Raw genomic sequence first — 23737 nt, 5'->3', positions numbered from 1 at the left:
ATATCCGGGTCCTGAGCCATGTAGGGCTTTAAAGGTAATAACCAGCACCTTGAATCGCGCTCGGAGACCAATAGGGAGCCAGTGCAGCTCGCGGAGGATAGGCGTAAGGCCACAGGTGGACGGTGAATGGCCCCTCCCATAGGGAATAAAAGAGGAGCGAAAGGGGAGTGGAGTTTGCAGGAGACAGTTCAATTCATTAAGGTGAAGATCTGCTCCTGACTCCTTGCCAAGGAATTGCCGCTACAGCGTGGAGTTTGGAAGATATCGGCCATGGCAGCTCTCCAAGCCTGATAAAAGCCTGTGATTGTGAACTCGCATGAAAGACCGTTGGCCGGACTTTGCGGGAGAGGAATTTCCTTTAAACTAACTAAAAGGGGTTTCATCGGGACGAGGAGTCGGCTTCATAATCTTGGGAAGCCCAGCTCAAAACAATCTCCACCAGCTAGTAGCCTCCTTCTGTTCTGTACTCAGTGGTCTCCAGCCCGGGCTGCTGTCTGCATCACTCCGAGGAAGTTCAGACATGCGACGGGTGCCTGCAGAAGATGACCCTTCTGGCCGAGAACGAGGTGGAAGCCCACCGTCTCTCCAACAACTACAAGGTTGGTGTGCGAAGGTCTCCTTGGGTTGGGGAAGGAGGAAGAGCGGAGTTTGGGGGTGCCGGGGGGGGGGCAGAGGGTCACATTAGCGACTTAGCAACGGGCCAGGAGAAAGGAGGATTTTTTTACAAAAATCACTTCAAGTGATTGAAGTGAACCACGGCTCTATAACAGGGGCTTAAAAGCCCGGTCCTCACACTTGCGACCATGGCAGCGTCCCCCCTCATTCACGTGATCAAAATTCAAAAGCTTGGCAACTGGCGTGTACTTACGACAGTTGCGGTGTCCCAAGTTACGGGATCCCCACTTGCGAACATCTGACAAGCAAAATCGACGGGGAAAGTAGATTCATTTAACAACCGTGTTAATAACGAGGCGATTCACTTAACCCCTGTGGCAAGAAAGGTCGTAAAAAAAAGCAGAACTCACGGAACAAATTCCTCGCTCTTTTTTTTTTAACAGTTTATTTACCCATTTTCATTTAACGCACATAAGTAGCAATAGCAATAGCAGTTTGACTTATATACCTCTTCATACAGCTGACTGTTATCTGCAGTTCAGCGGTTCTAATCTCACCGGCTCAAGGTTGACTCAGCCTTCCATCCGTCCGAGGTGAGTGAAATGAGGACCCAGACTGTGGGGGCAATATATGCCGACTCTGTAAACCGCTTAGAGAGGGCTGAAAGCCCTATGAAGCGGTATATAAGTCTTAACTGCTATTGCTATTGCTAAACTGCCTCGCTTAGTAAGGGAAAATTTGGACCGTAAGTTGAGGAAATAGGTGTTACGTGTGGTATAAAAGAGAAATCTCTCTTGGTGTTCCTTTAGTAAATTCGTTTTAATTTACATTTTTCGTGTTTCTTCACACAGTTCGGATTTAAGAAATGGAAGAGTCATGTCACGGCTCGTCCTTGGGAAGAACGGTCAGAAATTGTCAAAGAACTCTACTCGGACCTGACTATCATTAAAAGTCCAACAGGTAAAGTCCAGCCCATCATAGGCTGCTATTCTAGGGTTAGATCATCTGAAGAGCCTTGAATGGCTTACAAAATCATAGAATAACACAGTCAGGAGCGTGACCGTTAGTGACCATTCGAAGTTCGAAGTTTAATAAACTTATATGCCGCCCAATCCCGAAGGACTCCGGGCGGCTTACATAAAAGACAATTTAAAAAGTCCTAAAAAGTTTAAAAAGTAAAGAAATCAAAGCAGGTTAAAAACACAACACACACTCAACCGTAGTGGGGGCTGGACCTCATTCAAGAGGTCAACAGCCCCAGGCATGCCGGAAAAGCCAGGTCTTAATAGACTTTTTGAAGGCCGCGAGAGTGGGGAGGGTCCGGATCTCTGCGGGAAGATCGTTCCATAGGGCCGGAGCAGCTACAGAGAAGGCTCTCCCCCGAGGAGCCGCCAGACGACATTGTCTGGTTGACGGCACCCGGAGAAGGCCCAGCCTGTGAGTTCTTATCGGCCGCTGGGAGGTGTGTGGCAGAAGACGGTCCCGTAGGTATCCAGGCCCTAAGCCAAAGTTACAACGGCACTGGAAAAAATTACTTAACGACCATTTTTCACACTGCAGCATCCCCATGGTCACATGATCAAAATTGAGATACAACTGGCTCATAGCAATAGCAATAGCAGTTAGACTTATATACCGCTTCATAGCGCTTTCAGCCCCCTCTAAGCAATTTACAGAGTCAGCATATTGCCCCCAACAACAATCCAGATCATAATTTTACCCACCTCGGAAGGATGGAAGGCTGAGTCAACCCTGAGCCGGTGAGATTTGAACAGCCGAACTGCAGAACTCCAGTCAGCTGAAGTAGCCTGCAGTGCTGCATTTAACCACTGTGCCACCTCGGCTCTTTTATATTTATGACGGTCACAGTGCCCCGGAGTCAGGTGTTCCCTTTCTGTGACCTTCTGACAAGCAAAGTCAAAGGGGAAGCCAGATTCGCTTAACAACCGTCTTACAACTGGGGTGGAGTCGCTTCCCGCCTGTAGCAAGGAAAGTCCTAAAACGGGACAAAACTCGCTTTAACAAATGTCTCTCTTAGCAACAGAAATCATCTTTCAATGACCCCATAATCCCTTGCATTGGGGTGGAGTCTTGGCAGCTAAATGAAGCCGAGTGTTTTACTGGCCAGATGCCCTTCTTGTTGCCAGTGCGGAGTTTTATTATTCAACAGATATAATCTCATTGTGCCCAGAGAGAGAAATATCTGCCTCCACCTAGGATCGAACTCACAGCCTCCGGTTAGTGAGGCGAGAGCGCCACCTCTAGGCCAACGCACCACTCTCGCTTAGCAACGAAAATGCTGGGCTCAGTTGCGGTCGTAAGTCAAGGACAACCTGGATCCCTGAATCAAGGATTTTTTTTTTTTAGGTATTTATTGGGATTTATATGCCGCCCTTTTCCCTGAGGGGACTCAGGGCGGCTTACAACCACAGGGGAGGGGAAGTGCAAGGTCAAAACAAAACAATATGTGAACAACAGAAAAATAATAAAACCCAACTTTCATTCAGCAATCAAACAAACACTCGGGCGGGTAATTAGGAGCCTATCCCCAGGCCTGCTGGGAGAGCCAGATCTTGAGGGCTGCGCGGAAGGTCTGGATAGTGGTGAGGGTGCGGATCTCCATGGGGAGCTCGTTCCATAGGGTCGGGGCAGCAACAGAAAAGGCTCTCCTCCGTGTGGTCGCCAGTCGGCATTGACTGGCAGATGGAATTCGGAGGAGGCCCAATCTGTGCGATCTAATTGGTCGATTTAGGGAGGTAATCGGCAGAAGGCGGTCTCTCAAGTACCCAGATCCACTACCATGGAGTGCTTTAAAGATGGTCATCAGTATCCTGAAGCGCACCCGGAGACCAACAGGTAGCCAATGCAGCTCGCGGAGGACAGGTGTAACGTGTAACGAGGATGGACTTGGCTCTCCACTCAACAAGAGTGTCCAAGATTGGCAACTTTGAAGGCCAGGTGGGGGGGTCAACAGTTGACTTGCGGTCTTCCCCTGTGGTCGTGTCTTCTCCTCCAGGTTCTATGCTGACCTGTGGCAACCTCTTCTACCTGCTCTTCTTTGGATGGTGGCTCTCCCTCCTCTACGTCTTGGTCTCCCTTCTGATGTTCCTCACCGTCCTGGGAGCTCCGTACGGTGAGGATGTGGTTTTTTTTCCCCTTAAAGTTTTTATTAAGTAAACCTTAAAAACGTTGGACATATTGTGATGTTTCTGGCATAGTCATTTCCATGGAGTTTTTTGCGTGACCCGACAAAAGCGCGAACGTCATAAGCGCGCCGACAAAACCGCGGCGCTAAAACCGCGATGTCAAAAGCGCGTCGACAACAGCGCGCCGACAACAGCGCGCCGACAGAAGCGCGATTTAAGTTAAGGTAAGGTTTAGGGTTAGGGTTAGAGTTAGGGTTAGGTTTTGGGTTAGGTTACAGCGCGCTTCTGTCGGCGCGCTGTTGTCGGCGCGCTTCAGGGCTCCTTCGTCGCTCCTTCGTCATGCGGTTTTGTCGGCGCGGTTTTGTCTCCGCGGTTTAGTGAGGCGCGCTTTTGTCGTTCGCGCATTTGTGGTGGAACCAGCTTTTTGATCTTACAACAGTAACCGTTTGTTTCCGTTACGTAGGGATGTGTGGTCAGTCAAATTAACTACACATCAATCCCTTACATAATATAGCTACTCTCAGCTACATTTACATATCCAATTCCTACTTTTTGTACAATATTAATACCCTGTTTTCCAATTCTTATCTGTGTTTCTCTGTCCGGGCCTTTTCCTCTTGTTTCTAACCATTTGTCCCAGATTTCATGATATTCCATCTCACCCTCGTCTTTGAGTTCTAGAGTCAGTCTGTCCATCTCTGCGCACGTCAGTATTTTATTTATTACTTTTCATTCCGAGGGAGTCTCCTTATTTTTCTATTTTTGCGCAAAAAACAGTCTTGCTGCGGTTAAAATATGCGGCATTAAATATAGCCGTGTTTTTCTTTTGTGATCCCTAGTAGAAATAATTCTGGCCACAACTCCATTCTTTAATTTAACATCTCTTCCAAATGTTTCTTATCCAATTTATCCACTTATGCACTCCCACCACATATGGTAGAAGGTCCCTAGTGCAGCGTTACATTTCCAACATCGTGGCGATAAGTTTTTATTAATTTTGGCTAATCTTGTGGGCGGGATGCAGAGGTGGGTTCCTACCAGTTCGCACCTATTCGGTTGAACCGGTTCATCAAATCTACCGAACCGGTTAGAAGAGGTTCCACCAGTGGACCCGGAAAGCAGGCCACACCTACAGAAGAGGTTCCAAACTTTTTTGAAACCCACCACTGGTCCTTGGATATGATTATTCTACACCATCATGCTCCTATTTATAAAACTCAGGGCCTCTGTGAAAGGTAAGGATGACTACTGCGTTTGTGGTGCAATCAGAACATTGCGTGTGTTGAAGTTGTTTTAACGCAAACCAAAGATGCCTTTAAAAAAACAAGTTTACATCCTATTCTTATGCATGCCAGTGCTGTGTGGGAGGTAATTTAAGGTGGTTCTGACAAGTGTCGTCGGCATCTTCATATCTGGGCGGCAAGCCACTCCCACAAAGGAGGCCACACCCACAGAGTAGGTTCGAACAATTTTTGAAACCCACCACCGGCGGGATGTGCCCATATGTTGAGGATGTTGATGCCAAGTGTCCAGGGAGAATGGGGGGAATCGGGGCTCCATGGAACAGAAGGAACATGGCAGACTATGTGTCCATGTGTGCGCAAGCGATTGTCCATCCAAGGAGAAACATCTCCCATCTTTCTCCTTGATTCTCTTCCCAATTTTAGGAAAATTCTGCTGGAAGCTCGCCGGATATTTTCTCTGGCCGTTCGGGAAAGTAGTTCAGAAGGTGAGGACGAAAATTGGAGGCCCACCTTGAAGGGAAGGCCTTCCGGGCTAGTTGAAGGATCTTTCCTCCTCCGGGTGGGTGGATTTCTCCAGATCCTAGAGTTCCCCAGTCAGCATGATCTTCATCTCAGCCGATGGGGGGATTCTGGGAAAGCTGGAATCAAGTATCTCCCAAGTTGCATTTCTGTTCTGGATGACCACATCTGCAGACAGGAGGAAAGAGGTCCGGAAAAACCACAGCTCTTCACCGGATCATCCTCCTGCTCCAGATCAGGTAGCCTGAATTTCGGAGGGAGGAGTCCGATTGGTTGTTCTTTCCCTCTTCCAGATGAAAACATACCGTCCAGATTGCCAGATGAAGTTCAGCGAGAACCACGTCGTCGCTGAAATCAAGGCGCCGAAGGACACTACCCCGTTGCTCCCCCGGCAGGATTCATGCAAGATGGATGGCTGTGGTTACTGGGTAAGGGTCTCAAACGTGGCACGTTTAAGACTTGTGGACTTCAACTCCCAGAATTCCATAGGATTAAATCAGAGGCCTCAAACCTGGCGAGTTTGAGGCTTGTGGACTTCAACTCCCAGAATTCCATAGGATTAAATCAGAGGCCTCAAACCTGGCGAGTTTGAGGCTTGTGGACTTCAACTCCCAGAATTCCATAGGATTAAATCAGAGGCCTCAAACTTGGCGAGTTTAAAGCTTGTGGACTTCAACTCCCAGAATTCCATAGGATTAAATCAGAGGCCTCAAACTTGGCGAGTTTAAAGCTTGTGGACTTCAACTCCCAGAATTCCATAGGATTAAATCAGAGGCCTCAAACTTGGCGAGTTTAAAGCTTGTGGACTTCAACTCCCAGAATTCCCTAACAAGCATGGCTGGCTAGGGAATTCTGGGAGTTGGAGTCCGCGAGTCTTAAACTTGCCAAGTTTAGAGACCCCCTGGGGTAATGGACAGATAATCCTTGATTTACAACAGTTAATTTAGTGACCGTTTGAAATTACAATGGCAGTGGAAAAAGTGATATATGGCCATTTTTCACACTTACGACTTTTGCCGTCCCGTGATCAAAGTTAGGACGCTCGGCAACCGGCTCGTATTTATGACGGTTGCGCTGTCCTGGGGTCACACCATCCCCTTTTGCGACCTTCCGACAAGCTAAGCCATTCACTTAATGACCGTGGGACTCCCATAACGACTGCAGCGATGCCCTTAACCATTGTGGCAAGGAAGGCGGTTAAAATGGGGCAAAATTCACTTGACAGTGTCTTGTTTAGCAACATGAACGTTGGGCTCAATTCTGGCCGTAAGCCGAGGACGACTTAATAGTGGTCAGCCGTAACACGTACTCTTTCCCACCCTACGTAGCGGCGTAGTAGCACCTACGTCTGGCTCCTAGTCGGCTTCCCTCTGCTGGTCCTCGCCCACGCTCTGCTCTGCGTCATCTGTTGGCTTCTGGTCTTCTTCATCCCCACCGCCAAAATGAGCCTGCGCACCATCACCACGATTCTTCTCCTGCCCCCCGAGTGCGTCCACATTCAGCGGCTACGGAAGGTGAGAGGGGGATTGGGACTTTCAAGGGCGGTCCTCGAATTACAACAGTTCATTTAGGGACCGTTGGAAGTTACGAGGGCACTGAAAAAGGGGACTTGGAGTGTGGAGGAAATGAGGATTTTGCAGTATCCTTCCCCTGGAGTGGGGAGGAAATGAGGATTTTGCAGTATCCTTCCCCTGGAGTGGGGAGGGAATGAGGATTTTGCAGCATCCTTCTCCTGGAGTGAGGAGGGAATGAGGATTTTGCGGTATTCTTCCTCTGGAATGGAGAGGGAATGGGGATTTTGCAGTGCCCTTCTCCTGGAGTGAGGAGGGAATGAGGATTTCGCGGTATTCTTCCTCTGGAGTGGGGAGGGAATGGGGATTTTGCAGTGTCCTTTCCCTGGAGTGAGGAGGGAATGAGGATTTTGCAGTATCCTTCCCCTGGAGTAGGGAGGGAATGAGGATTTTACAGTATCCTTCCCCTGGAGTAGGGAGAGAATGGGGATTTTGCAGTATCCTTCCCCTGGAGTGGGGAGGGAATGAGGATTTTGCAGTATCCTTCCCCTGAAGTGGGGAGGGAATGAGGATTTTGCAGTATCCTTCCCCTGGAGTAGGGAGAGAATGGGGATTTTGCAGTATCCTTCCCCTGAAGTAGGGAGAGAATGGAAATTTTGCAGTATCCTTCCCCTGGAGTGGGGAGGGAATGAGGATTTTGCAGTATCCTTCCCCTGAAGTAGGGAGAGAATGGAAATTTCTCCCACTGGAGTGGGGAGGGCATGAGAATTTTGCAGCATCCTTCCCCTAACACGCCCACCAAGCCACGCCCACAGTAAAAGAATTTGAATTTCACCATTGGTCATGTGATCAAAATTCAGACACTTGGCCACTGACTCGCATTTACGACGGTTGCAAAGTCCCAGGGTCACGTGATGCCCTGAAATGGTACAGAGTTTCCTGCCTAAGTAGGGGATTGGGCTAGACTAGAGGATCTCCAAGGTCCCTTCCAACTCTTATTCTATTCTATAGAGACTCATTATTTATGGTTGCAGAGCCTCGGGGTCACGTGATCCAGTGGTATGTTTCCATTTTTTTTACTACCGGTTCGCTCACCCGCAACACTTCTGCGCATGTGCAGAAGCGGGTGGGCGGAGCCTTCTGCCACCGCTACTCTTGGTTCGCCTGATCTGGGTCAAACCAGTAGAAACCCACCTCTTTTTGTGATCCTCTTTTGCGACCTTCCGACAAGCCAAGTCAATGGGGAAGCCGGATTCACCTAACACCCACATTGTTCACTTAACAAGTGCAGATTCACTTAACAACGGTGGCAAGGAGTATCATAAAACGGGGCAAAACTCACTTAATAACGATCTCACTTGGCATCAGAAATATGGGGCTCAGTTGTGGCCGTAAGTGGAGAACTACTGCAATAGAAGTATCATCGTCGTCTTTTAACGACCCTCATAATCCCTTGGAGTGGAGTCTGGGCAATTGAATGGCGCTAGTAGAGTGTTTTCCTGGCCGGATGCCCTGCCCTGTCGCCAGTGCGGAGTTTTGTTCAGCAGATATATTCTCATTGTGCTCAGAGAGAGAAATATCTGCCGCTACCTAGGATCAAACTCACAACCTCCTGATTGCGAGGGGAGAGGACCACCTCTAGGCCGCTGCACCACTCCTAGAACCAAAACTGAGCAAAATCTGGTTTATTCTCCTCTTGTCTTTTTCCTCTGCTCCAGACGGAAGTCCCCTTAGATGCGGAAGTGGTCCTCTGCTGTTACCGAGCGGTCTCCGCGTATTATTATAAATACTCTGTTGATGGGATCAACGTCTTCGCCGTCAGTATCCTTTTGGGCCCTGTAGGCATCTCCTGTGACATCGACGGCCACTTCTGGGGTCTTCAGAGACCTTCTGGGCAGGACATTAGCCTTTCCTCTCTTTGACCAATGCCCATAAGATGACCATGTATGACCGGTAGGTCATACAAAAGGTGAAGGAGATGCCATCAAATCAGGTTTGACTCTTGACGAGTGTACCGTCAACATACTTGATGCTGGGACCTCTCTGTAGCTCAACGGAGGTCATCTAGATACTGGCCTGGTCTCACTCCCTTCACCGTGTTTTTTTCCCCTTCTCCTCTCATTGACCCCGAATAGCACTGGGCAGTTACCCGTTGTTGGTCCTTCAAGAAAGTTCTCAACCCCTGGTGACTTCACAGGGACCTCCAGGAAGTTTCCCGATCAACAGTTCAGAAGTGTGGAGAGAAGAGAATCATTACTCAGAGTTGAACTGTGGGGTCCTGGGTGGCCTCTGAGCTGGGTGGTTTTTCCTGGCAGACGTTTCATGACCCAGCTAGGTAACATCATCAGTGCTAGAAGGGAGTGGGGTTTGTGGAGAGGAGGAGGACTGTGGGGTCCTTGGTGCTCTTTGAGCTTGGTGGTCTCCTTGGAGACATTACACGACCCAACTAGGTAACACCATCAGTGCTAGAAGGCAGAGGGGTTGCAGAGAGGAAGAGGAGGAAGAGGAGGAAGGGGAGGAAGAAGAAGAGGAGGAGGAGGAAGAGGAAAAGGAAGAGGAGAGGGTGGGGAGGAGACCTGTGTGGTCCTTGGTGCTTTCTAAGCTTGGTTGTTTTCTTGGAGACATTTCATGACCCAACTAGGTAGCATCATCAGTGCTTGGAGGAAGTGGAGTTTGCTCTCTGTTTATATACCAGTGGTTTGCCCTGTCACTATTGGTTGAGGGGTGTTGGTGGTTCCTTGATTAAGCTTTTGATTGTTGGTCTCATATTAATTGGTCCTCTGTTGATCTCTCCTTGGGGTGTTAATTGTTGGCAAGGAGGCGTTTGCTCTTTTTTTTCTTTTAACATTTTAGCTTTTTCATTGTGTCTTCTGAATGGTGTGTAGCTGTTGTTCATCTTTATGTGCCTGTTGATGGCCGATTTTACATGCAAGGACAATCCACATGTATATAAACAGAGAGCAAGTAGTTTTCTCCTCCTCCTCCTTTTCCTCTTCTTCTCTTCTTCCTCCTCCTCTTCTCCTCCTCCTTTTCCTCTTCTTCTCTTCCTCCTCCTCCTCTTCTCCTCCTTCTCTTCTTCTCCTCTTCCTTCTCCTCCACTTCCTCTTTTTCTCCTCCTCCTCTTCTCTCCTTTTTCTCTTCCTCTTCCTTCTCCTCCACTTCCTCTTTTTCTCCTCCTCCTCTTCTCTCCTTTTTCTCTTCCTCTTCCTTTTCCTCTTCTCCTCCTCCTCCTCCTCCTCCTCCTCCTCCTCCTCCTCCACCACCACCTCCACTTCTTCCTCGCCCTCTTCCTTCCCCTCCTCCTTTTCCTCCTCCTTCCCCCCTCCTCCTTATCCTCCTTCTCTTTCCCCTGCAAACTGTACTCACAACACTGACGATGTTCCCTACTTGGGTCACGAAACGTCTGCAAGATAACAACCAAACTCACACACAGCACCACGCGCCTCGTTTCTTCTTCCGGGATGTATGTCCAACCCCTCCGTTTAGTCAACAGCCACGAACTTCTAACGCTCTGCCCTCCCACTACTAGCCAGATCCTCTCCTTGAGCGTTGTATCCCACGCTCCACCAGCGCAGCTCTCCACCGCCATCCCGGCCGACTGAAGGCCCCCTTCCAGGCGCGTTTTCCTGACCCACCAACCTCCAGATCTCCTCCCGTTGGTCGTCGTGACTCTGATTTTGGGCTACGCCGATAAACACAACTACTACACCAGCTCCGTGACCAAGTTCACCCTGGCTCTCCTCTCCATCATGCCTCTCTCCTACTACATCGGCATGGCCATTGCCAGGTGAGGCTCGTATGGACCTTTGGCCAGAAGGAGGAGAAGTGGGGGTCCTCTCAAGATTCCTGACCTCTTTGTTGGTTTCCAAACGGAATCCAAAGCTCAGATAGTCCTTGGTTTATAACAGTTCATTTAGCGACCAGGTGCATTTTCCTGACACATGAATCTTCAGGTCTCCTCAGACTTAGAATGGATGAGTTGGAAGGGACCTTGGAGGTCTTCTGTATATTATTTTTCCTTCCTTCCTTCCTTCCTTCCTTCCTTCCTTCCTTCCTTCCTTCCTTCCTTCCTTCCTTCCTTCCTTCCTTCTTCCTTTCCTTCTCCAACACTGGAGGTTTTCAAGAAGAGATTGGATAACCATTCGTCTGAAGTGGTGTAGGGTTTCCTGCCTGAGCAGGGGGTTCGTCTAGAAGACCTCCAAGGTCCCTTCCAACTCTTATTCTGTTATTCTGTTATTCTGCTTTTCCTTTTCCTTCCTTCCTTCCTTCCTTCCTTCCTTTCTCATCACTAAAGATTTTCAAGAACAGACTGGAGACAACCATTTGTCTGAAGTGGTCTAGGATCTCCTGCCTAAGCAGAGGGCTGAACTAGAAGACCTCCAAGGTCCCTTCCAACTCTTATTCTGCTAATCTTCCTTCCTTCCTTCCTTCCTTCCTTCCTTTCCTTCTCAAAAACTGGAGGTTTTCAAGAAGAGATTGGATAACCATTCGTCTGAAGTGGTGTAGGGTTTCCTGCCTGAGCAGGGGGTTCGACTAGAAGACCTCCCAGATCCCTTCCAACTCTTATTCTGTTATTCTGCTATTCTTTTTCCTTCCTTCCTTCCTTCCTTCCTTCCTTCCTTCCTTCCTTCCCTCCCTCCCTCCCTCCCTCCCTCCTTCCTTCCTTCCTTCCTTCCTTCTCCATCACTAGAGACTTTCAAGAAGAGACTGGAGACAACCATTTGTCTGAAGTGATCTAGGATCTCCTGCCTGAGCAGAGGGCTGGACTAGAAGACCTCCAAGGTCCCTTCCAACTCTGTTATTCCGTTCTCCTCCTCCTTGAAGAGCCCAGGAAGACCCTCAAGATGGGCTCCTCGGTTCCCTCCGTGAGACCCTCCCTCCCTCTCTCTCCCGCAGCATCTCGGCCCAAAGCAACTTTGCGGTGGGGGCCGTGGTCAACGCGACGTTTGGCTCCATCACGGAGCTGACCTTCTACATCACGGCCCTCATCAAGGGGGCTCGCGAGAAGAACAAGTGCTACGAGGAGATCGTCAAGTCCGCCCTGACGGGGACCCTCCTGGGCTGCGTCCTTTTCGTCCCGGTGGGTCTGGGCCCCCAGCCCCTTTCCATGGGGCCCCCGGTCCCTTCGTGGCTTTGGGGGTGGGGGGGAGGTCCTGTTTGACCCAGGTTCAGCACCAAGAGATGGAAAGTGCTTCTCCCAATCTCTTACCCCCTCCCTCTATCCCTCTCCCCCTATCTATCTCCTCCCCCTCCCCCTCGCTTTTTCTCCCTTCCGCTCTCTATCTCTCCTTCCTCCCTCTCCCTTCTTCCTTCCCTCTCCCTCCCTCTCTATCTCTCCTCCCTCCCTCTCACTCTTTCTATCTCTCCTGCTCCCTTTCTCTCCCACTCTACTCTCCCTCTCTCTCTCCTTCTCCCTCTCTCTATCTCTCCCTCCTTTCCTCCCTCCATCTCTCTCTCCTTCTCTTTTCCTCCCTCTCATCCTCTCTCTCTCCCCCACTCCCTCCCTCCATCTCCTTCCTTCCTCTCCCTCCTTCCTTCCCTCTCCATCCCTCCCTCTCTCCCTCCTTTCCTCTCTGTCTCTCTCCTCCCTTTCTCTCTCCCTCTCTACTCTCCCTCCCTCCCTCTATCCTTCTCTCTTTTCCTCCCTTCCCTCCCATCCTCTCCCCCTCCCCCACTCCCTCCTTCCCTCTATCTCTCCTCCTTCCCTCCTCCCTCTCCTCTCTGTCTCTCTTTCCTTCTCCCCCTCTCTCTCGCCTTCTCTGTTTTCCTCCCTTCCCTCCCATCCTCTCTCCCTCCCCCACTCCCTCCGTCTCTCTCTCTCTATCTATCTATCTATCTATCTATCTATCTATCTATCTATCTATCTATCTATCTATCTATCTCTCCTTCTCCCTCTCTCTCTTGCAGGGCCTCTGCATGGTGATTGGGGGCATCCGCCATCAAGAGCAAAGGTTCAACAGCCGCTCGGCCGGGATCAGCTCCGCTCTCCTGTTCCTGTCAGTGGGGGGTAAGCTCTGGGGGCGCCCAAACCCCCTTTCCCGCCCTCGGTTGTTTATATCTCAGGTTGGGAACGCAGAGCTGCAACATCACAGTTTGAGCTGAAAGCCCCTTCGGCCTCCAATGGAAGATTTTCTAGCGGGATCTGATCAATCTCGAAGCCTCCCTCCTAGAAATACAGGATGGCGGGATGGACCATCCAGCATGGAGAGGAATAGTTGTCTGCCCCATCTATTCATCTCTGCCCCCTGCCTTTCATCCCCAGGGCTCGGGTGGGGCTTCTCCAGCAGCAGTGGCTCTTCCGTCCCAAGGACCGGCCGATACATTTCCACTGCTCTCCTCTCCTCTCCTCTGTCTTCTGCACATCTGCACGTCAGGCACTCAGGGATCTTCCGTCCCAAAGACCAGCCCATAGATTTCCACTACTCTCCTCTCCTCTGCCTTCTGTACATCCACACGTCAGGCACTCAGGGATCTTCCGTCCCAAGGACCAGCCCATAGATTTCCACTGCTCTCCTCTCCTCTGCCTTCTGTACATCCACACGTCAGGCACTCAGGGATCTTCCGTCCCAAGGACCGGCCCATAGATTTCCACTGCTCTCCTCTCCTCTGTGCCTTCTTTGCATCCTTGCGTCAGGCACTGGACTCAGCTGTTCCTCCTCTTCCTCATCAGCCACCTCCAGACCTGGGAACTGTTGACCCTCCATCTGAGGGCTGATTGACAGCCCAGACTCCACCTCTGCCCCCCCCTCTCTCTGCCAGCTCCCTTCCCTCTTCCCCCTCGGAGCTCTCAGGCTGCCCTGATGCTGACCCCGACGGCCAAGCCTCCTCCAGCGGCCAACAGGGTGGGATCCGGACTGTGGCATATGGGGGATTTTCTGTACTGCGCCAATCAGCCACTGCCCTGTAATCTGGTTGGTTTTGCCCTCCAGGGTGGCATCGCACATGAACTCTCCTCACCCCATCCCTTTACCTGCCAGGTGTCTTTGCCCCGACTCTCTTCTCCAAAGTCTACGGAAGGCTGGTCTGTGGGGAATGCCAGAATTTGACTCAAGAATTACCCGGACATTACGTCTGCCAGAGCTGTCACTTTGATTTGGTAAGTGGGATGGCCTTCCTGCAGGTTTCGAACGGCGCCTCCGAGGAAGCCATTCCCGCGACCATTTCAGCCGCCAATGAGAATCGATGCCTCAGAGCTTTGGCCCCTTCCAAGTGTATTCATTTGGCGGTTCCCAGGTGGGCTGGGGAGGCTTGGATTTGTAGTCCCGACACACCTGAAGGTCTTAAAGTGGCATCAAATGGAAAGTTTAGAAGTAGAGGGCTGGCTGAGTTGGGTTTTTTAGTGGGGGGAGAGGTCGAAAGAGATTGGGATGTGCGGGTCTTGACTTGGCATTTCTGACGCTTCGGTTCTCTCTCGGTAGATGGAGAACAACGGGACTCTCTACTACAGCCATATTGAGTGAGTAGCTCTTGCTGGGAAGATTTGATTGATTTGATTTGATTTGATTTGATTTGATTTGATTTGATTTGATTTGATTTGATTTAATTATTTAATTTAATTTTTATTTTATTTTATTATTTTATTTAATTTAATTTCATTATTTAATTTCATTTCATTTAATAATTTCAATTCATTTCATTTAATAGTTTAATTTAATTTAATAATTTAATAGTTTAATTTAATTTAATAATTTAATAGTTTAATTTAATATTTATTTCATTTTATTATTTAATTTAATTTCATTTAATTATTTAATTTCATTTAATTATTTTTTATTTCATTTCATTTCATTTCATTATTTAATTTAATTTAATAGTTTAATTTAATTTAATTATTTAATTTAATTATTTAATTTAATTATTTAATTTAATTATTTAATTTAATTATTTAATTTAATTATTTAATTTAATTATTTTATTTTATTATTTTATTTTATTATTTTATTTTATTTTTATTTTATTATTTTATTTTATTTTATTATTTTATTTTATTATTTAATCTAATTTAATAATTTAATCTAATTTAATTATTTTATTTTATTATTTTATTTTATTTACTTTAATGTAGTAATTTAATTTAATGTAATTTATTTAAATATTTGATTATTTGATTATTAATGTAATTTATTATTTGATTATTAGATTTATTTTTTTATTTTTTTATTTTATATTATTATTTTATTTTAATTGTACCTTTATTTTATTATTTATTTGCTGCCTTTATTACATTTACAAATAACTCAAGGCGGCAAGCCTATTTATGTATTTATTTTATTAACTGTCTGTGCCGTCCCTCTCCCTTACAAGGTTGTCTCTAGGCGGCTTAGAAATGATCCAACACAACTTTCTCCTCCGATTTTCCTCACAGCAACAACCCTGCGAGGTGGGCCGGGCTGAGAGAGAGGCACTGGCTGGCCTAAGGCGGGACTAGAACTCCCTGTCTCCTGGTGATTGGTCCAAAGTCATTCAGGCGGCTTTTATGACTCAAGGCAGGACTAGCAATTGGCTCAAAGTAATTGGCTCAAAGTCGCCCAGCCAGTTTTCATGCTGAAGGCGGGACTAGAACTCGCCATCACCTGGTCATTGGCTCAAAGTGGTGACTCCCACTGCAGGGTACCGATTGCAGCGGGAGCCGAAACCCACTACTGCTTTGTTCTCACAAAACACTTAGCTAGCAACGCATCAGGTCTCCTTAATAGTGTTAGTAGCATCCTGGCTGGGGAATTCTGGGAGTTGAAGTCCACAAGTCTTAAATTGGTCAAGGTTGGACCCCCCCCCCCGGCCTAAACCCTTTCTGATAATCCGTCTGTAATCTGTAGGTAGGTGGGATTACAATCCCAAATCCCAGCTGTCCAGGAATATGGGAGCTGTAGTACCCAGCCCATCCAGAAGGCCCTCCCGGATCAGGAGGTTGATTCTGCAGTTGCTTCAAAACTTTTCCGGCCTGGAGGACCCTCCCAGGGGAAGATCCTTCAGAGCCCCAGAAGATCAGGACAAGATGCAACGGATGGAAGCTCATCGAGGAGAGAAGCAACCTGGAATTAAGGAGAAATGCCTTAATAGTGAGCGCAATGAACCAGTGGAACTCCTTGCCACCAGAATAGCAGTAGCAGTTAGCAATATACCGCTTCATAGGGCTTTCAGCCCTCTCTAAGCGGTTTACAGAGTCAGCATATAGCAATAGCAGTTAAGACTTATATACTGCTTCATAGGGCTTTCAGCCCTCTCTAAGCGGTTTACAGAGTCAGCATATTGCCCCCAACAACAATCCGGGTCCTCATTTTACCCACCTCGGAAGGATGGAAGGCTGAGTCAACCTTGAGCCGGTGAGATTTGAACCGCCGAACTGCAGAACTGCACTCAGCTGAAGTAGCCTGCAGTGGCGCACTCTAACCACTGCGCCACCTTGTTGTTGCTTCGCCACTGGTGGTTTTGAACCAGAGATTGGAAAGAACATTTGTCTGAAATGGTCGAGGGTTTCCTGCTTGGGCAAGGGGTTGGACTAGAAGACCTCCCAGGTCCCTTCCAACTCTTGTTATTCTGCGCCTTGCTTCCCACACCGCAGGCCCCTGGTGTACACCGTCTCTTTGATGCTCCCGGCCGCGTATGTCATCGGGCTCGTCTTCACCCTGAAGACCCACTCCCACATCTACGACATCCACATCAGCGACTGTCACAGTAAGTCTTCCGGGCCGTCCCACGTCGCTAAAACAGACAGTTATAAGTCGAGGACTGAATCCGTCCCCCGGCGTCTGAATAATTTTGATTCGTGACCACGGGGATGCGGGCAACGGTTGTTAAGCAGTGGTGGGTCTCCTACGGCCTTACCGGTGGTAGCTGGGAGCAGCGGCCACCCCCCCACCCCCCCGCGCGGTCCTTACCTGTTTTTTTTTCTTAGAGCAGATTTTTTATTTGCAGAATAAATAAATTATTTTTATTTATTATCATTCAGCAGTTCCGTATCGGTGTATCTTTACAGTTAATATCTTCCCTCCTATACATTTATGTCTTCCATTCGTGGTTCCTCTTATTCATTACCCGTTTTTATGTACGATTCCGTACTTATTTATACTTACCTGTTTAAATCAAAGTATCATCTTTGCTATCATTTTTTTCTACCGCAGATTTTTATTATTCCATCACATCTTACAATCATCACATCAACATTGTTGTTGTCAGCACCTCTTCATTGAGTAATTAGGAAAGAAGACCACGAGACTCCATTGATAGAAATCAAGTGTACTTTTACTAATTATAAATGATTAGAAGCGTAGCAAAGTGAAGACTGATTATTTAGGCGCGAAAGCAAATGATATATAGAATAACCCATTCCCCACCCCTTGGCATCCCAGTTGCAGTCCAATCATAATTCTCCTAAGTGTCAGGTGTGAGATAACTTCGAAAGGCATCACCAAGATGGAATGTCGGTGCCGTTGGCCTTGGCGGGAACCTCCTCCGCATGCGTAGTCCGACAGGCAGCAGAACTCCAGAATCTTCCTCCAGCACAATTAGTAACCCCTCCCAAATACCATGCCCCCCCCTCCCCATTTCAATGGCAGCCGAAGCAGCAGCAAAGCAGAGGCTGACAGTTCTGTCCTCATACCTGTACATATCAATCTTATTTCGCTTCTAGTTCAACGTTCAAAGTTTAATGAATTTATATGCCGTCCAATCCCAAAGGACATAAAAACAACTCTAAAAAGAATACTAAAAAAAAATTTAAAATAGAGAGAAAAAGCAAGTTAAATAAGACACATCATGCACTCAACCTTAGTGGGGCTGGACCTCATTCAAGAGGTCAACAGCCCCAGGCCTGCCGGAATAGCCAGTAGTAGTAGACTTTCGGAAGGCCGAGAGAGTGGGGAGGGTCCGGATCTCTGGGGGTAGATCGTTCCATAGGGTTGGGGCAGCTACAGAGAAGCTTCTATATTTATATACATTTATCTACAGTTCTATACACATCTCTATTGTTTCTCGGCTGAATTAATTTTATTCCTGTTTTGCAACCATTTGTACCAATTATCCCAAATTTCATAACATTCAGATTCTTCTTTATCCTTTAATCTTAATGTTAACTTGTCCGTTTCTGCACAATTCAATTTTTTTCTGAATCACTAATTCATCCGGAGGGGAATATTACTTTTTTTCCAACATTGGGCAAACGTTATTCCAGCTGTAGTCAACAGATGTATTTAATTTTCTTTCTATATTTCCCCTTGGTTATTCCCAGCCGAAAGGATTCCGGTTTATATTCTATTTGTTCCTCTGTAATTTGTTGTATCCATATCCAAACCGGGCCCATTGCATATGCGCGCACAATGTGCAGCGAACATCTGGATGCCGCAGGGCGGTGGTGTGAGCATGCCCAATTATGACGCCCAGCCCTATGTGCAGCATATAGCAATAGCAATAGCAGTTCGACTTATATACCGCTTCATGGGGCTTTCAGCCCTCTCTAAGCGGTTTACAGAGTCAGCATATCTCCCCCAACAACAATCTGGGTCCTCATTTTACCCACCTCGGAAGGATGGAAGGCTGAGTCAACCCTGAGCCTGGTGGGATTTGAACAGCCGAACTGCTGAACTGCAGTCAGCTGAAGTAGCCTGCAGTACTGCACCCTAACCACTGCGCCACCTCGGCTCGGTTGCAATGGGATCCAGAACCCACTCGTTAAGTTTGGAAAAAAAACGGCCCTAAGTCCCTCTTATTCAGGGCCGTTGTAACTTCAGCCGGTCGCTAAATGAACGGCCCTAAGCCGAGGACTTGCTTGTCCTTTTGGGCCGGGCAACACAGGTGTGTTGAAGTGACTAGTCCATCTTGAGCAGGGGAGTTTCGATCCGACGTTCCTCTTGACCTCTTCCTTCCACCTTGACGTGGAAATAAACGTTTTGGGGAGGGGGTTCTGTTTATTTGTAAACTCTTCCTGGGGGTCCACATTGAGGCAGAGACGAGGACCCTCTTCTGGCTTTCTCACAGTGCCTGGGCACCATCACAGCGCAGTGGTCCACTGGTCCCGCTGGAGAGCCGTGGTCATCCTTCTGGTGGCCACCCTGGGCATGTCCGCCTGCGCGGATCTGGCGACCGAGCACATCAGCCCCATTCTGAACAACTCACTGATCTCCCAGGTAAGGAAGGGAGGGAGGGGGGAGGGAGGGGGGGAGGGCTGGGCGAAGTCCCTGAGATGCTTCTTCAGAAGGCGCCCAAGCGATTGGGACCCCTGGGTGGGAAACTCTGGCCGTTTCCAAGTAAGCGGATGAGCTGTGGGGGTCCTTGGTGCCCTCTGAGCTGGGTGGTTTCCTTCCAGACTTTCCATGGCCCAACTAGGGAACATCATCAGTGCTAGATGGGAGGGGGGTTTGTGGAGAGGAGGAGGAGAAGGAAGAGAAAGAAATAAAGGGAAGGGAGGAAGGAGAAGGAGAGAGGGAGGGAGGGAGGAAGGAGAGGGAGGGAGGAAGGAAGGAAGGAAGGAAGGAAGGAAAAATAAGGAAGGAAGGAAGGAAGGAAGGAAGGAAAAAATAGACAAGGAAGGAAGGAAGGAAGGAAGGAAAAATAAGGAAGGAAGGAAGGAAGGAAGGAAAAATAAGGAAGGAAGGAAGGAAAGGAAGGAAGGAAGGAAGGGCTGTGGTGGGTCCTTGGTGTTCTCTCAGCTTGGTGGTTTTCTTGCAGACATTTCATGACCCAACTAGGTAACATTATCAGTGCTAGAAGGGAGTGGGCTTTGTGGAGAGGAGGAGGAGGAGAAAAAGGACAGTGTGGTCCTTGATGCTCTCTGAGCTTGGTGGTTTCCTTGCAGACGTTTCATGACCCAAATAGGTAACATCATCAGGGATACAGCATTGATCATTGCAACATCTGCAAGAAAGCCATCAAGCTCAGCACCAAGGACACCACAATTCTCCTCCTCCTCCTCCTCCTCTCCACAAACCCCAATCCCTTGTAGCACTGATGATGTTACCTAGTTGGGTCGTGAAATGCTTGCAATAAAACCACCAAACTCAGAGGGAAGGAGGACCACAAAGTTGTATTATTACTCCTCCTTCCTCCTCCTCCTCCTCTCCACAAGTCCTACTTGCTTCTAGCCTGGATTATTTTCCCTAGTTGGATCACGAAACGTCTGCAAGAAACACATCAAGCTCAGGGAACACCAAGGACCCATAATCCTCCTCCTCCTCCTCCTCTCCCCAAACCACACTCCCTCCTGGTACTGATGATGTTCCCTAGTTGGGTCATGAAACGTCTGCAAGAAAACCACCCAGCTCAGAGAGCACCAAGGACCCTGCAGTTCTCCTCCCCCTCTTCTTCCTGTTCTTTTTCCTCTTCCTCCTCCTCTCCACACACACCCCTCCCTTCTAGCACTGATGATGTTCCCTAGTTGGGTCGTGAAACGTCTGCAAGAACACCACCAAGTTCAGAGAGCACCAAGGAAGCCACAATCCTCCTCTTCCTCCTCCTCCTCCACCACCTCCTCCTCTCCCCAAACCACACTCCCTTCTGGCACTGATGATATTACCTAGTTGGGTCACGAAACGTCTGCAAGAAACCCATCCAGCTCAGAGAAACCCCCAGGACCCCACTGTTCAACCCTGAGCAACCAATATTCTCTTCTATCCGTTCCTTACGACTGTTAGTTTGTCTACCAAATTGTGGTGTGAAGTTTGCTTTAAAAAAACCCCGAAAGCCACCACTGCCTCGTCCAGCCCTTTGCAGAATCCTGGCGGTGGGTCCCCGATGCCCAGGGGAATCTAACCTCGAGTTCTCCCCCCTTTTCCCAGTACTTCATCGGCGTGACGGTGCTGGCCATGGTGCCCGAGATCCCGGAGTTGATCAACGGGATCCAGTTTGCCCTGCAGAACAATCTCAGCTTGAGGTAGGTGTGAGCCTCCCCTTCTGCAGAGTTTTGTCGACCCTGATAAGGATCGGTTGTGAAATCTCCCTCGGAGGAACACCTTGGATTGGGAACCTCTCCCGTCTCTTGGCATTGGGGGAGATCCGGCGGCGGATTTCACATTCGGTTTTGGGTTTTTTAAAAATATTTTTATTAGACAGGGTTTTTTTTTCATTTTTAAAAACATAAATATCATCTTTGCAACATTTCTACATTGTTAAGCATCAATTATATTCCTTTTCTCCATACTTATGTATCTTTATATGTCTATATCTATCTATCTATATCCATCCATCCATCCATCCATCCACATATTAACTATCTATCTTTCAAACTATCTGTCTGTCTGTCTGTCTGTCTCTATCCATCTATCTATCTATCATCTATCTATCTATCTATCTATCTATCTATCTATCTATCTATCTATCTATCTATCTATCTATCTTTATCTGTATCTATCTATCTATCTATCTATCTATCTATCTACTATCTTTATCTGTATCTATCTATCTATCTATCTATCTATCTATCTATCTATCTATCTATCTACCTCTCTATCCATCCATCCATCCATCCATCCACAAATTAACTATCTATCAAACTGTCTGTGTCTCTGTCTGTCTGTCTGTTTTCTATCTATCTATCTATCTATCTATCTATCTATCTATCTATCATCTATCTATCTATCTATCTATCTATCTATCTATCTATCTATCTACATCCATCCATCCATCAACATATTAACTATCTATCAAACTGTCTGTCTGTCTCTCTCTGTATCTATCTATCAATCTATCCATCCATCCACATATTATCTATCAAACTGTCTCTCTCGGTCTATCTATCTGTATCTATCTATCTATCTATCTATCTATCTATCTATCTATCTATCTATCTATCTATCTATCATCTATCTATCTCTATCCATCCATCCACATATTAACTACCTATCAAACTGTCTCTGTCTATCTCTATCTCTATCTATCATCTATCTATCTATCTATCTATCTATCTATCTATCTATCTATCTATCTATCTATCTATCTATCTATCTGTATCTATCTATCTATCTATCTATCTGTATCTATCTATCTATCTGTATCTATCTATCTATCTATCTATCTCTATTTGTATCTATCTATCTATCTATCTATCTATCTATCTATCTATCTATCTATCTATCTATCTATCTATCTATCTATCATCTAATCTCCATCCATCCACATATTAATTATCTGTCTATTTTTACACATTTTTCATCTACTCAGAGTTATTTATACTTATATTTCTTCTTATTCTTTTCATATACTTATTTCTATACAATACATCTTATTTCCTTCTATCTACATATGTTTCTCTTATATATTTTATTCCGTACTATTTTATATACATTTTGTTGCCACCGGTTCGTCGTGCTTCACGGGCCAACGCATCCCCTGCCTCCCCACCCTGGTGGGTTGGGTAGATCTAACGCAGGAGAAAGCCGGTCCTTCAGATAATAGGTTCATGTATCCTCCATAAGCAACAGCAGTTGCCTGTTTGATTTGGAGCCTGCCACTCACTCTCAGCTCAAATTCAAACTCAAAGTAGGTTTTATGCAGGGGCTCTGAGCTTGTAGATTAAAAAGGTTGGCAGTTTGGCAGTTCGAATCCCTAGTGCCGCATAACGGAGTGAGCTCCCGTGACTTGTCCCAGCTTCTGCCAACCCAGCAGTTCGAAAGCAGGTAAAAAATGCAAGTAGAAAAATAGGAACCACCTTTGGTGGGAAGGGAACAGCGTTCTGTGCGCCTTCGGCATTGAGTCATGCCGGCCACATGACCACGGAGACGTCTTCGGACAGCGCTGGCTCTTCGGCTTTGAAACAGAGATGAGCACCGCCCCCTAGAGTCAGGAACGACTAGCACATATGTTCGAGGGGAACCTTTACCTTAATATCTTATGCCACCGATAGATAGCAATGCATGTCCCTTATACAAATTCTGTTTATCTAATTTCCAAACTCTTTTTCAGCCTCTATAATTCTACTAATAAAATACATTACATTACTAATACCTTACTAATATATATAGTCAAAAGCTATTTTTGCCTCACACCACATACAGAGCAGTTATCCAACTTACACAGTTCTAATATTCATATAAATATGTATAAAAATGTGATTAACAGTGAAAAGCTGGGTGTAAGTAATTTGATAAATGCCTGAAAGATCGTGATTGACGCTAGAAGTGCTTATTGAAATATTGAACAATGAAAAAAAGGAAGGACCATGTCTTTGAATATTAGAATGACAGGGGAAGAAAAGGGAGGCTAAAATAGAGGTAGAAATACTGAGCCGAGGTGGCACAGTGGTTAAATGCAGCACTGCAGGCTACTTCAGCTGACTCTAGTTCTGCAGTTCGGCTGTTCAAATCTCACCGGCTCAAGGTTGACTCAGCCTTCCATCCTTCCGAGGTGGGTGAAATGAGGACCCGGATTGTTGTTGGGGGCGATATGCTGACTCTGTAAACCGCTTAGAGAGGGCTGAAAGCCCTATGAAGCGGTATATAAGTCTAACTGCTATTGCTATTGCTATTTCTATAGTCTGTCTGTCTGTCTGTCTCTCTCCCTCCTTCCTTTTGTCTCTGTGTCCCTTTTTCCTTTTTTTCTTTCATCTCTCACTTTTTCTTTCTTTCTTTCTTTCTTTCTTTCTTTCTCTTTCTCTCTCTATGTGAGTCTGAGGTGGCGCAGTGGTTAGAGTGCAGTACTGCAGGCTACTTCAGCTGACTGCAGTTCTGCAGTTCGGCTGTTCAAATCTCACCGGCTCAGGGTTGACTCAGCCTTC

General features: G+C 47.2%; 1 protein-coding gene across 1 annotated transcript in view; it reads left to right on the top strand.

Moving 5' to 3' along the window:
• Positions 1 to 23737, top strand: part of LOC116511207 (putative cation exchanger C521.04c) — a 43997-nt gene that overhangs the window by 14339 nt on the left and 5921 nt on the right. Inside the window, exons 3-17 of the mRNA XM_032221074.1 lie at positions 472 to 599; positions 1467 to 1575; positions 3632 to 3748; positions 5429 to 5490; positions 5818 to 5952; positions 6853 to 7038; positions 8754 to 8856; positions 10681 to 10822; positions 11932 to 12115; positions 12943 to 13042; positions 14013 to 14131; positions 14454 to 14491; positions 16598 to 16710; positions 19009 to 19157; positions 20805 to 20899. Of these exons, the coding sequence (XP_032076965.1) occupies positions 472 to 599; positions 1467 to 1575; positions 3632 to 3748; positions 5429 to 5490; positions 5818 to 5952; positions 6853 to 7038; positions 8754 to 8856; positions 10681 to 10822; positions 11932 to 12115; positions 12943 to 13042; positions 14013 to 14131; positions 14454 to 14491; positions 16598 to 16710; positions 19009 to 19157; positions 20805 to 20899 (1780 nt within the window). The remainder of the gene's footprint in view (positions 1 to 471; positions 600 to 1466; positions 1576 to 3631; positions 3749 to 5428; positions 5491 to 5817; positions 5953 to 6852; positions 7039 to 8753; positions 8857 to 10680; positions 10823 to 11931; positions 12116 to 12942; positions 13043 to 14012; positions 14132 to 14453; positions 14492 to 16597; positions 16711 to 19008; positions 19158 to 20804; positions 20900 to 23737) is intronic.

The sequence above is a fragment of the Thamnophis elegans genome, chromosome 7 (genome assembly GCF_009769535.1).
Source record: "Thamnophis elegans isolate rThaEle1 chromosome 7, rThaEle1.pri, whole genome shotgun sequence".
Taxonomy (NCBI): Eukaryota; Metazoa; Chordata; class Lepidosauria; order Squamata; family Colubridae; genus Thamnophis; species Thamnophis elegans.
This window is presented reverse-complemented; position numbering and strand designations above follow the sequence as displayed.